This window comes from Sminthopsis crassicaudata, chromosome 5 (assembly GCF_048593235.1).
Source record: "Sminthopsis crassicaudata isolate SCR6 chromosome 5, ASM4859323v1, whole genome shotgun sequence".
Taxonomy (NCBI): Eukaryota; Metazoa; Chordata; class Mammalia; order Dasyuromorphia; family Dasyuridae; genus Sminthopsis; species Sminthopsis crassicaudata.
In genome coordinates, this window is record NC_133621.1 from 293,827,366 (window position 1) to 293,842,305 (window position 14,940).

Consider the following 14,940-nt stretch of genomic DNA (forward strand, 5'->3'; position numbering starts at 1 on the left):
TTTAACAACCCTGGGAAGAAGTTGCTATTATTATTATCATCCCCATTTCCTAGCTAAGGAAACTGAGGTTCAGAGAGAAGCTCCATTGAACATAGGATCCTAGATTTTGATTGCAATACAACCTTTTCCTTTAGCAAAAAAGGAAACTGAGACCCAGATAGGTTGTCAATTGCCCAAGGTCATATAGGTAGAAAAGGTCAGAAAATTGAAACTGAAGTTCTCGGCCTTCAGAATCAATGTGTCCCTTCTACTGAGGTATCATGGTCCGTAATTTGGTCAGGGGCAGGGACAAGATTGGAATCCATGTATTCCTGATGCCATGTTGAACACTGAATCCAGACATATTGCCCAACCAAACAAGTTATTTCACTGGGAATCATGGATTCAGAGTTGGAAGGGACCTTTAGAGGTTATCGAATTATTGAAAATTGAGATAGCAGAGGATAAGAGCTTTTTCAGGGTCATGCAGCTACTGAGTTACTACAGTAATTGTGCATAAATTCATCCTTCTATTGACATGAGTAGCCACACTCAAGGTGAACAGATCGTTGACTCTCCGAGAGGCAGATCAATATAGTTAAAAAAACAAAAACAAAAACAAAAAAAACAATCATGGATCAGCAGACAGGAGTTCAAATTCTGACCCCGCCACTTTCTAAGCCATGTACATCAAAAGCATTCAACTTTTCTGAGCCTCAGTTTCCTCATCTGCAGATATAATAACATTCACCTTTCCTGTTTATGGGGTTCTGAAAATCAAATGGATGGCAGTCTAGAACATGTTTTATCAAGCATAGAGTGTTGATGGGCATGTGTAAGTTATTACAGGAACCAGATTTGCCCCCAATTCTTTTGTCTCATTCATTCACCCCAAAATAATTTTCCACCTTTTTTTTCCAAATACATGCAAAGATAATCTTCAACTTTTACCTTTGCAACACATTCTGTTCCACATTTTTCTCCCTCTCCTCCTCCTGCCCCAAGACAGCAAGCAATCCATTAAACATGTGTGGAATTGTTCCATCTTTTAAAAAAATGCTCTATCTCTGGACTCCAGACATTTTCTCAGGGTATGTTTCATGCATGGAGTGGTCTCCCTCCTGGTCTCTGTCTCCTGGCTTCCTTCAAGTGTCAATTAAAGCCCAGAGCCTAAAGGATACCTTTTCTTGGTCTTCCTAAATACTGGGAACTTTCCTTTGTTAATTGCCCCCAATTTATCCCATCTCTCTCTTTTGCACATGTTGTCATCCCCATTAGGCTGCGTCTTGTACCTTTCTTCAACTCCCAGTGCTTAGCACGGTAGCTGGCACACAGTAGGTATTTAATAACTGCTTGTTGATTGACTTTTTCTTCTTTGGGTTGTCAAGGAATCTTTGATCTCACTTATAGAGCTACTCTTTCTAGTGGTTTCACAAAGGCACTTGATATACAACTCTAGTACCAGGTGGTTGATAATTAATTGTTCTTCTATGATGTTGCCAGTGAGATAATATGAAGACCTGTTTAGCTCCAGAAAGAGAATCTTTTTGTTGAATGACTGACTTATAGTATCAAAACAGAGTTAGGACTTAGAGCATCTTTACCGAGAGTTAAACAAGCAGATCAAATGGTCCACGTGCTTCACCCAGATGTATGGGGGAATAGCAAGGTCTTTTCCTAGAGGATTATTTTAGATGACAGTTGCCACCCATTGGGAAAAGAAGGAGAGATGACCAGGAAGGGATCTCGATGGGGTCATCTATGAGTGTTGTGAAGCATGGGGGTGAGGGGTGACTGGTGGGCAAGGTTATTGAAATCAAGAAGTGATCAATTTGGGGAAACTTAATTTTTGTGTAGCACTTAGGTGGCCCAGAGTGGGGAAGTCAGGAAGACCTAAGTAAAAATCTGATCTCAGATACGTGATAGCCCAGGCAAGTCATTTAACTGTTGGCCTTAGTTTCCTCATCTGTAAAATGAGCTGGAAGAAGGAAACAACAAACTACTTTTGTATCTTTGCCAAGAAAACCCCAAAATGTGATTATAAAGAGGCAGATACAATGGAACAACAACAAAAATGTATGTGTTTATTGAATATGTATCTATATCTGTAATTATATATATTTCTCTATATGTTGTATATGTATGTATATGTATACACATATGTATATACATATGTAGATATACAATACATACATGCACACACATATAGCTAGGTATCAATTAGTGAGAATAATGAATCCTGTGAAGTATTTACATAATTTGAATCTTCATTATATATTTCCATTGGGCTGAAACCAATTACCATATTTTACATATAATTATACCTTAAGTACTTTGAATTCAAATAATACAAACTGCTTCAAGAGACCTATCTGGGGAGCAAATCTGTGATTTTATTAGAAGAGGGAGTTTCTGCTACAGAAATCCGCTCTCAGTGCAGAACACTAATCTTCATTGCTAGGATGCAGAGAGATAAAGTGACAGATCCAAGGTCATATATGTAGTACACATTAGAGGGGAAACTTGAATCCAGGTCTTCTTGACTTTGACTCCCTTTCTTCTTCCTCCCTTCCTGCCTTTCTCCCTTTCTTCCTCCCTTACTTCCTTCCTTCCTTCATTCCTTCCTTCTTTTCTTTTTTCCTCATTTCCTTCTTTCCTTCTTTTTCCTAATTTCCTTCTTTCCTTTCTTCCTTCCTGCCTTCCTCCCTTTCTTCCTCCCTTCCTGCCTTCCTTCCTTTCTTTCTTTCTTTTTTCCTCATTTCCTTCTTTCCTTCTTTTTCCTAATTTCCTTCTTTCCTTCCTTCCTTTCTTTCTTTCTTTTTTCCTCATTTCCTTCTTTCCTTCTTTTTCCTAATTTCCTTCTTTCCTTCCTTCCTTTCTTCCTTTTTTCCTTCCTTCTTTTCCTTCCTTCTTTCTTTCCTCTCTTTTCCCCTTCCTTTCTTCTTCCCTTCCTTTCTTCTTCTTCCCTTCCTTTCTTCTTCCTTTCCTTCCTTTTGTCCTTTCTTTCTTTTCAAAGAGGGAGGGAGGTGACAGAATTCATGATATATATGAACCAGAGGCATCAATAAAACATCAGTTTTTAAAATAGTTAAATAATTCATTTTTAAATGTGGAAAAGTAACTTTTCTCTCTTTTGTTCTCTCTCTTTCCCCCCTTCCTGTTCTCATGATTCTAGGTGTTCTCTGCCTGCCAGACAGCTTGACCCTTCACCGAGACCCTCAGAGACCAAACAAACCTGGAGAACTGCCCATGTTCAGCCAGTCAGAGCTAAGGACCATCGAACAATCCTTGCTGGCCACCCGAGTAGGCAGCATTGCAGAACTGAGTAAGTAAGGAGAGACTCAGTTTCCTTCCGAACTGGCCAAGTCTCTTTTTTGTCTTGTTGCAGGCCCTCAGAGTGCCCATATTCAGAGTGTAGGGCCAGGAGGAATTAGTCAGCTTCTACTTGTGGGCCTCCTATAAACAAAGAACTGTGGGAAGGGTCTTGGGAGATAATAATAGCAGATACTCATATAGTGTCTTCAAACTTTCAAAGCAATTTATAAACATTATGTCATAGGGTTGAGGATAAAAAGGACATCAGAAGTCAAAAATCCAATCCCCTTTTTTACAGATGAGAAATCAGTTGGAACTCAAAGAAATTAAATTACTTTCCCAAGGACACACAGTAAGTAAGGGTTCAAGGCAGAAAATTAGCCCAGATTTTCCTTATTCCAAGTCCATTTCAATATTCCCTCTCACTGGAGCCTCACAAGTTTCCTTCACGAAAAAGTTGGGTTGGGCTTAAAAAGATGTGATCGGCAGCTAGGTGGCGCTGCATTGGATAGAACACTGGGCTTGGAATCAGGAAGACTCATCTCTCTGAGTTCAAATCTGCCCTTAGACACTTATTAAATGCGTGACCCCGGGCAATCCACTTACCTCAGTTTCCTCATCTGGAAAATGAGCTGGCAAAGAAAATGGTAAATCACTTGAGTATTTTTGCCAAGAAAACCCCAAATGAGGTCACAAATAACTGAAACAAATGAACAACAAATTAATGAATGTATGAGAGGCCAGTAAAATAGAAGGGGGTCATTCTTGGCATAGGAAAGAATATCCTGAGCAAAGGATAAGCATGTGGAAGAAACAGAAAAGATCATAAAAGAAAATAATAGGAGATATGGTTGGAAAAATGGAGTGGCACCCACACTGTAGAGTGCCTTAAATGCCAAGCTGAAGGACCTCAACTTACTCAGGAGGCAGAAAAGAATAAAAAATTTGAGGAAAGGGATGATGTGACCAGGTCTATGCAATAAGAAAGCAGGTTTTCTTCCTGTATACGAAAGCATTTATAGCAGCCATTTTTTGTAATAGCAAAACATTGGACACACAAAAAAACCAAAACAAAACAAAAAAATCATTCACTGGGAAATTGCTGAACAAATTAGAGTACATGAAATTTGGATAAAACATTATCGTACCATAAGAAATGGTGAAAGGAGCGGTTTTGGAGAAAACCTGGAAGGACGCGTATGAACTGATGCAGAAGGAAGTGAGGAGAACAACTTAGGATAACAACACCCTAAAAATGAATCACTTTCAAAAACTCAAGAACTCCAAACAATATACTGATCGCCCATGATTCCCAAGGAAACTCTTTCATTATCCCTTCAGGGCTCCTCAGCATGCTATCTACTTTTCTGACTTCCCAAGATAAAGAAACGCAAATTGTTTTTACTTAAGATCCCATTGCTTGGTTGGTAATGGAACGGTGCATTAATTCCTAATGAAATTGGAACATTGATCCCAAGGATTGATTAAGCTTATGGGAATTTAATCCTAGTACAAGATTGTCTCTGTACCTTAGGGTACAAGGGTCCTCGTACTTCCTTCTCAATGGACAAGCTACATAGATAGATGGATAGGTGGATGGATAAATAGGTAAACATATAGATAAATAATAGATGAACAGATAGTAGATGGGTAGGTATAGATTGGAAATTGACACCATACGTAAAGAGATACACAGATAGTCCTTGTGTATACATATATAGCTAACAGACCTCAGTTCTTGGTTGTAAACACACACAATCACACGCACAGTCATACACTTCATATATATATATATATATATATATATATATATATATATATATATATATATATATATTTGTTTGTTTGTAGTTTAATTATTTCTTATTATATTATATTATAAATTCTTATAAAGGATCTCAGTATCCTCTAGATTAGGTGTTGAAATAATCCCAAAGTTAGAATCTCATTAGTCTGTGAGCTCCCTGGTGGCAGACCATCTTTCCCCCTTCTTTATTCCCCGGCAATGAACACAGTTCCTGGCACATTGTCGATGCCTGATAGATGCTTATTGGTGACTTGATTAGAAGAGATCTTGGACTCTAATCCAGCCAGTACACAAGCTTCTTGCCTGGGTGGTGTGTCAAGGGCAAGGAAGAAGTCCAGGAGAACCCCAAGCATATGGTGATCCCATCCTCCAGGACCATTGCTACTGTACTGTGAAATGTTGATGGATCTGCAGCTTCACTGATGTGGAAATGCCTTCCAGGGGGACCTATTACAACCCTTCTGTGCGTTTTCGTTCTCTGTAATTCTTGTCCACTTCTTTCCAAGAGCCCTCCCTAGGGGATCTCTCCGGTGTTCTGATATCCTTGGGCTCACAGGATTAGTGCTTATGGCTGGGAGGGTCTTCCAAGCCTTTCCGCTCTGGATCCCTCCTTTAAGGGAGAGGAAACTGATATTCAGGGCCTACTCCAAGGTCATCCAGGTCAAAGGAGACCAACTTAGCATCTGAACCCCCGAGCTCCTATTGCAGAGCCAGAATTCCTTACCTAGGACCCTCTTCCTTCCTCAGATTCCTTGGATTATTTCAGAGTTGCCTTCTCTGGGCTGACCCCTTCCCTTATATTATATGAATAAGAGATAGACAGAGATAAAGAGAGAGAGGGAGAGGGAGAGAGACAGACAGACACAGAGACACAAAGACAGAGAAAGAGAGTCAGGGAGACAGAGAGAGATGGGGAGAGAGAGACAGAGAAAAAGAGAAAGGAAGAGAGAGACAGAGACAGAAACAGAGAGTCAAAGAGACAGAGAGGGAGGGAGGGAGGGAAAGAGGGAATGGAGGAGAGAAAGGGAGAGGGAGGGTAGAAGAGAGGGAGGGCTAAAGGGAAGAAGAGAGGAAGAGGGAAAGAAGGGAGAGAGAAATAGAGATGGAGACAGAGGGAGACAGACACAGAAAGAGAGAGCAGAGAGATAGAGAAGCTGAGGCAGACAGAGAGATACTGAGATGGAGATTGGAAAGCCAGAGCAAGAGAGAGACAGAGAGACAGAGACAGAGAGAGATAGAGAGACAAAGACAAAGACAGAAACAGAGACAGAGAGAGATAGAGAGACAAGGACAGAGACAGACAGACAGACAGAGACACAGAGAGAAAGAAACAGAGAGACGAGTCCAAAATGGATTGAGCATGGCTTAAGTTAATTGGATCAGGGGGCAGCTAGGTGACGCAGTGGATAGAGCACCAAGCCCTGAATTCAGGAGGACTCAAGTTCAAATCTGGTCTCAGACACTTAACACTTCCTAGCTGTGTGACCCTGGGCAAGTAACTTAACCCCAGCCTCAGGGGAAAAAAAAAAAAAAGAGTTGATTGGATCAGTGGTTCTCCATGGGTATGTTGTGGTAAACTATCACATCTCTAGTCTTGATACATAAATTGTAAAAATTATATATTATGTAGCAGCTAAGTTGCACAATGGGTACAGCACCACCTCTAGAGTCTGGAGGACTTGAGTTTGAATGCAGCCTCAGACACTTAATACTTACTAGCTGTGTGACCCTGGGCAACTCAACTCCAATTCCCTCATGATGGAAGAAAGGAGAGTGGGAGGCGGGAAGAAAAGAAAGGAGAAAGAAGAAAAAAAGAAAAGTATATATTACTGTACATAACAGAAAACTTATAATCTTGATATAAATTGTAGTAACCCAGCACACATAGTAGGTCTTTTCAGAGTAAACAAAACTTGCCTATTATATGCATATACTAAACTTCCAAATAAATTAAACCTTGATTGACTCTGCAGAGCCCTCAAAAATAACTAGTCTTTTTGAAAGGAAGCTGTGAATGGGCAAAGCCTTCATCCCTCCAGTAGTCTCCCCATCTTAAATAAATGCCACAGTTCCTCATAACAAAGTTCACTATGCTCCAAGCAGCAGTTATTTAAAAACTATTGAAGGAGGTGATTCAAGAGGTGAGGAAAAGGGAAAGGTCAGAGAGCGGGGAAAGGAAGGGCCTTAGACTTCTAGCACCGAAGCGGGACTGTGGCTAGGAGAAGGAAAAATCATAGAGCCTGTTGGGAAAGATTCTCATCTCCCACTTACTCAACAAGGAGACAAAAAGCCGTCTTCTCTGGCTTGGTTTCCCTGGCTGAGCCCCCACCCAAGATCATGTTTTAGGCTTTGTGGAGGATTACAGAAAAGCAGCAAGGAGCTCACAATCTGCTTGGACGGTTAAGGCTACAGATGGGTGAAAAGATATCAGATGATATGAGGCAGTACATGATAAGTAACTTAAGGTAATTTAGCAGAACCAGATCAGGAAGCGAAAACTGGAATAAATTGGACCAATTTGCTGAATCATGAACTGATTTGAAGTTTGATCTACAGAAATAGAGTATACCGGAGGTGAGACAAGGGGTAGAGCAGGGAAAGTCGCAGTTGGAAGAGACTAGGGAGCCCAAGAACAGAGAATGTCATAGATGGAAGACTTATGAGAACTTAGAAAGAAAAGAAAGAAGGAAAAAAAAGAAAATTATAGGGGCATCTAGGTGGTGCAGTGGATAGAGCACCAGCCTTGAATTCAGGAGGACCCGAGTTCAAATCTGGTCTCAGACACTTAACACTTCCTAGCTGTGTGACCCTGGGCAAGTCACTGAACCCCAGCCTCAGGGGAAAAAAAAAAAAAAGAAAGAAAATTATATATACTGTATATAACAGAAAACATAAATAATTTTGATACAAATTTTAGTACCCCAGCACACATAGTGGGTCTTTTCAGAGTAAACAAAACTTGTCTATTATATGCATATACTAAACTTCCAAATAAATCAAACCTTGACCCTGCGGAGCCCTCAAGGATGGGCCCAGTGTGTCGGAGCTGGGACGTGCTTTAGTGATCATTTAGTCCGACTGCCCAATTTCATGGGAATTAGCTCAGAGGACGGAGTGCCTTGCCAAGGTCAGGTATTGAGCTAGCTGTGTCCCTTATCCCTGCTTAACTTTTTTGAACTGGAATTGAATCTTTCTAATATGATGGAGAGTGGGGAGAAAAAGAAAAACAACAGGTCATCATTCTGACTTTTATTTGGCTCAAGCCCCTGGATAACCCACAAGTTAAATCACGATTGAGGCGGGAGAGGGCAGCTGTAACTTAGCTGTGTGAACATTAGCAATTCACTTGTAGTTTCTCTGTGCCTCAGTTATCTCGTGCTCACACTACCTAACTTTCTTGTGATGAAAATACTTTCTGAGGCAGCTAGGTGGTGCAGTGGATAGAGCACCAGCCCTGAAGTCAGGAGGACCTGAGTTCAAATCTGACCTCAGACACTTAACCCTTCCCAGCTGTGTGACCTTGGGCAAGTCACTTAACCCCAACTGCCTCAGCTAAACAAACAAACAAAAGAAAATACTTTATAAACCAAAGGATTTCAGGTGAACTAGTTGTTATTATTGGTTCATGATTGAGTTAGCAGCAACGTGTGTGTCCCTCTGCACCAGTGATACTGGGAAATTGGTATTCAGGCTTCCTATCATGACTGCTTGTCTTAATTGAAGGCTTGAATGAATGAATGATGAAAGATAATCAGTTTTTTTGCATCCTCTTTTTGCTAGATCAGCTGTTTTCTCAATCTTTTTGAAGACACTATTTTTTAACGCAAAAAAAATTTCACAGTTGGTATCTCTCCCTTGCCTCCATAATAATAATTGGACTATTAGGATCCATTGGTTGAGAAAATATATGACTGAAGGTCATAGTTTACATGCTGCCTGATGTTGCTGAACTAATTTCTTTTCTCTTCTTTCTTTTTAGTCTTTGTTTCAAGAGATGGTTTCCTAGGAAGGGAAGATGGAGATGATAGAAAAAAATTTAAACAGCAATAAAAACAATATTTTTATTTTTTAAATTAATGTATTTATTTAATTTATTTTTACAAAAATTTTATGCATGGATAATTTTTTAGCATTGACAATTGCAAAATCTTTTCTTCCAACTTTTCCCCTCCTTCCCCCCCACCCCTTCCCCCAGATGGCAGGTTAACCCCTGAGGCTGGGGTTAAGTGACTTGCCCAGGGTCACACAGCTAGGAAGTGTTAAGTGTCTGAGACCAGATTTGACGGGTCCTCCTGAATTTAAGGCTGGTGCTCTATGCACTGCGCCACCTAGCTTCCCCAAAAAACAATATTTTTTAAAAGAAAACATGTGACTAGATAGAGATCATGGTGATAACTCCGTGACCCCTTCAGGAGGCTAGGATTCATACGCTGAACATCACTCTCCACACAGGAGGGTTTTAACTCCCTTCCAAATGCAAACGTCTGCCATCTTGGTGGCTAGAGCAAGAGTTCCTCCTCTGGATAGATTTGAGGACATCTGTGAACTTGGACATGAACTTATTTAACTAACCTTGAAATAAGATTTGGCATTTCCTTCCATCATGATTTTTTTTAAGTTATTCTGAGAGGTTAATTTTACCTTATTTCTAAGTCCAATTCTTCTTGTGCAGCAAAATAACTGTTTGGACATGTATACATATATTTATTTATTATAATATACTTTAATATATTTAACATGAATGGGACATCTGCCATCTGGGGGAAAGGGTGGGGGGAGGGAGGGGAAAAGTTGAAACAGAAGATTTTGCAATTGTCAATGCTGAAAAATTACCCAAGCATATATCTTGTAAATTAAAAGCTATAATAATAAAAAATAAAATTAAAAAAAAAGTTATTCTCAGAAGAGATCCCTAGGATTCACTAGACTAATAACAAAAAATGTCAAGAACAACTCTTGATTTGGAGGAATATTCAGAGCTCCCAGTCCAACTCATCAGTTTTCAGATGAGGAAACTGAGTCTCATCCAAGGAATGAGTGGTCAAGCCAGAGTCAAAGCCAGTTCCTCTGGGTCAGCATCTTTTCAATGTAACATGGCCACAAATCAAGGAACTGGCAGAGCCCAAAGCTGACCCACGTTGCCAGCCCCCAATCCACTGCTTTCCTCGCCTCCCAGTGGGGCCTGCCCCCTGAGAAGCTGCCCTTGGTTCCCCATTCCAGCCCTCCGGCCCATTTCCATAGCTAACCAGACGAGAGAGAAGAGGGAGAGGTTTTTAGCTGCTCCTGGTCAGGATTTCCTGTTTAAGATGCAAATTGGCTGATTCTGAGATTTCCTGTCATCTCCATTTACAGGATGCTCATTCCTCTCTCCTTCTCTCTCCTTCTCTCCCCCCGCTCCGCAGCCCAGCTGCCTGGGCAGATGTGCATGGGGCCCTGCAGGAGTGGCTGCTCAGAGGCCAGGGCCTCCCAGGGCCTCCCAGGGCCTCCCAGGGCCTCCCAGGGCAGCTGGTCATGCTTGGCTGGAGGCCCCACGCTGCTCAGCTGCCATTTGCATTCTTGACTCTCCTAGTTTTTATCGTTGCTTTCCCTCTTCCTTCATCCCTGTCCATAGGGGAAAAAAAACCCAACAACCTGACCTCTTTAATCTGAGGCTAATTTTCATCATTATGCATTTCGTTGTGGATCTCTTTGGTTCCTTTATCTGAACATCAGAGAGAATGTAAGGAGCTTTAGAGACTGTCTCCTTCAGGCCCCTGTGGCCATCTGGGAGAGCCCAGTGGATCTCTTCTCAGAATATTGTTTAATTCTCAGTCTTTTTTTTTCATTCTTTTTTTTATTTCTATGTTTATTTTTTAAATTTATTATAGTTTTTTTCATTCTTAATAGTTTTTTCTTAAATTTTCCAAACACATGCAGTGATAGTTTTCCAATATTCACCTTTGCAAAAAACCTCATGTTCCAAATTTTTCTTCCTCCTTCCCTTCCCTCTCCCCTAGATAGCAAGCAATCCAATATAGGTTAAACATGTGCAAGGATAATCTATATTTTTAAATTTTCAATACTATTTTCTTTTCCCAACTACATGCAAAGCTAGTTTTCAGCATTCACCTTTGCAAAACCTTGTGCTCCAAATTTTTCTCCCTCTCCTCTTCCTTCCTCCTTCCCTAAGACAGCAAGCAATCCGCTACAAGTTAAACATGTGCAGAATTGTTCCATCTTTAAAAAGATGCTCCATCTCCAGATTCTAGGCCTTTTTCTTGGCTGTACTTCTTGGTTGGTTAAACATGTAAAAAATAACTTTTTTTTATAATTTTCAATACTTTTTTATTTTCCCAAATACATGCAAAGCTAGTTTTTAGCATTCACCTTTGCAAAAACTTGTGTCCCAAAATTTCCCCCCTCTCCACTCCCTTTCTCCCACCCCAAGCAAGCAATATAATATAGGTTAAACATGTGCAAGAAAAATATATTTAAAAAAATTTTCAATAATATTTTATTTTCCCAAATACATGTAAAGATAGTTTTCATCATTCCTTTTTTACTAAAGCTTTTTATTTACAAAACATATGCATGGGTAATTTTTCAACAAATTTTGTGTTCCAAATTTTCCCCTCCTTCTCCGCCATCCCCTCTCCTAGATGGCGGGTACTCCCAAAGATGTTAAATTTGTTAAGATATACATCATTCATTTTTGTAAGATTTTGTGTTCCAGATTTTTCTCTCTCTTTCCTTTACCTCCCCCTATTTTTAAGACAGTAAGCAATCTGGTTTATGTTAAATATGTGTAATTCAGAATGATATTTTTAAATGAGTAACATCAAATATGTAGGTTTACAAAATAAACTAATTATATTGAAATGAAGTCAGCAAAATTTTTAAAAAACTTTACAGACTCCTGGTTAAGAACCTCCAATCAAGTCCAACATCTTTAGATGAAGAGGCAAGATAGGGCAAGGGATCTATTTAAAGACACTTAGTGAATCAGTGATGGAGATAAGATGAGAACTGAGATGTTCTATGGCAGCCCTTAAGTCAGCAGGATCTGAGTTCAAATTTGACCTCAGACATTTCATACTTCCTAGATGTGTGATCCTGGGCAAGTCACTTAATCCCAATTGCCTCAGGGAAAAAAAAAAGAACTGAGATGCTCTAACCGTGGTCCAGGGATCCTTCCTCTGGACACAAAAAGCTGTTGTACCTCACTACTAAGAATTTGTGTTTTGAGAATTGGGATATTGTGCCCTTAAAAAATTTTATCAGGCACTTACTATATCCTAAGCATTGTGCAGACAAAGCTAGAAGGAAGCAAACTTTTATTTAGTGTCCACTGTGTGCTAAGAGTTTTACAAATATTGTAGTTGATCCTCCAAACAACCCTATTATTATCCTCAGTGTCCTCATCTGTAAAATGGGAATAATAACAGCACCACTTCTCTGGATTGTTTGGAGGATCAGCTTTTATCCAGCCACTAAGTGTCTGAGGCTGGAGTTGGACTCAGATCCTCCAGGGGATGTACGCTATCCACTGTACCACCTTGTTGCCTCCACATAATAGGCTCTTAATCAAAGCTAGTTGATTGACTCGCTGCCAAAGGGGTTCACATCATAAAAAAGATGAAGAACTCCAGCTCTAAAGGAATTCTGCCAAGTCCCATTGAGCTCGGTGCTATTGTAAGAGACTCTAGGGCCATTTTTGAATATCAGTGTTAAACTCCAGAGTCCGTAATACAGTGGGCTTTTGGGGTGGCCAGGCTGGGGATGGAGCAGTCAGTCCTCTGGGTCCTCTGTTTTCCTTTCCCTTTGTATTCCTCCCTCTGGCGGTCCTTTCTTTGCTGCTGTAAGAGAAGCGGGCGAAGAGGATGAGAAGAGGAAATAGAGAAAACCAGATGGGAGCCATTAGGGGTGACATGGGAGGAAGAGGGGAAGGAAGGGGTGAATGTGGGGAGAAAGAAGGAAGAGACAGGGAGGAAGCTGGGAAACAGAGCGGGCCTATCTGACACATTGGGTAAGCCATTTAACTGGTCTCCATCCCCCAACTCTTTATTTTCACTGACTGGGCCCCATGACTAAAACGATCTCTCTCCCAGTCACCAAATCTGAGTTCCCTGGCTGCTTTCAAATCTCAGCAAAAATCCTGCTTTCCTTTCCCAGCATCCCCCACCCCACTGTAATGCTACTACCTTCTCTCCAAGACTACCTCCAATTTACCCTATATATGTCATGGTTCAGTCATTTTCAACCGTGTCTGACCCTTCACGATCCCATTGGGGTTTTCTCGGCAGAGATATGGAAGCAGTTGGCCGTTTTCTTCTCCAGCTCATTTTACAGATGAGGAAACTGAGGCAAGTGACTTGCCCAAGTCACACAGCTAGTGTTTTGAGTATTTGAGCGTTTGCTGGTATCTCTGGTATCCCTGCCAAGAAAACCTCAGATGAGATCAGACACAACTGAAGACAACAAAAACAATGGGATGCTTGTGAAGTAGTGAGCTCCCTGTTCCTGGGAGTATTTAAGGAGAAGTATATAATTAGACTTGGTGAGTCTCTAAGGCCCAAGACTTTGCAGTTCTATGTATAACTATTTTATATTTTAAAGTCCAGCATATTTCCCCCATCTCTGCCCCATGCCCACATGTCCTAAGAGAGAGTGTCATTTAGAGATAAAATTATCCTGCCAGACAGGAGCCTTGGAGAACATCCCAGTGGAATTGGTTTGGGGGCTTAGGGCCTCTCTCCCCCTCTTTCTCTGCAATCCTTTGCATTTCAAGCTCTTTCCTTCCAGCCCATTTCTGGCCCTGTATTATCCCTGAAGGACACCCTGCGTGTTACTGTCCATCAGAAGTTCTTAGCTTTCACTATAATACCTACAGCCTGACTTATCACAAAATAAATACCTTCGGCCCGAGGAAAGCGGGATTTTTCTGGCACTAAAAGATGTACATTCATACAAAGCAATATTAGAAAGCATCCATCTTCCCTCGTTCCAGCCTGCCTTGTCTAGGAAAGAACTCTATGTTTAGAGTAGGAATTGTGGCTCTGACCTTTCCTGTCTGTGTGACCTTGGAAAAAATTATTTGATTGTTCTTATTCCAGCTTTTGAAGGCAGCCACAGGTATACAAGGGTAGCTAGGTGGTACAATAAATAGAGTGCTGGACTTGGAGTCAGGAATATTCCTTTTGATGGGTTCAAATCTGGTCTCAGATACTTACTAGCTGTGTGACCTTGAGCAAGTCACTTTAATTCAATTTGACTCAGTTTCCCCATCTGTAAAATGGACTGAAGAAGGAAATGACAAACCATTCCAGTGTTTTTCACACACACACACACACACACACACACACACACACACACACACACACAAATTGCCTCTGATTTCATAACATAAAGAATTGTTGAGTAATGTGGAACCCTGGAATGGGGTTCTAAGAAGTACCTTGCACATCATTTTTGATGGTTCATCTTTAGTCATTCTGGAGTTAACTCATTCTTAACTTCCCGCCTCCCAACGCCATCACATACTCTCTAGTATCTGGTTGGTAGGAGTTTCTATCTGGTTATTGTTGGGTGCCCACAAAATCTTCCCATTAGAGTTTCATGAGAGCTCAGGATCAGGAAGCTCCCACTGCATCCAGGGCCATCTCCAGTCCTCCTGTTCTATATCTGGCCACTGGACCCCAGATGGCTCAGAGGAGAAAGTGAGACAGGTGACTTTTGTACAGTCACTTAAATCTAATTCATTCCATGTCATGACATCCCCTCTCTGATGTCATGGTCTTCTTGGAGGAAGAAGGACAAAACAACAACAACAAGTTGGGAAGGAAAACTTGGAGAACGTCTGG

At 40.9% G+C, this 14,940-nt stretch overlaps 1 protein-coding gene across 1 annotated transcript in view; it reads left to right on the plus strand.

Annotated features, from left to right (window-relative positions):
• ABTB3 (ankyrin repeat and BTB domain containing 3) overlaps nucleotides 1-14,940 on the plus strand; it is a 333,872-nt gene that overhangs the window by 221,059 nt on the left and 97,873 nt on the right. Inside the window, exon 3 of the mRNA XM_074271499.1 lies at nucleotides 3,155-3,304. Within this exon, the coding sequence (XP_074127600.1) occupies nucleotides 3,155-3,304 (150 nt within the window). The remainder of the gene's footprint in view (nucleotides 1-3,154; nucleotides 3,305-14,940) is intronic.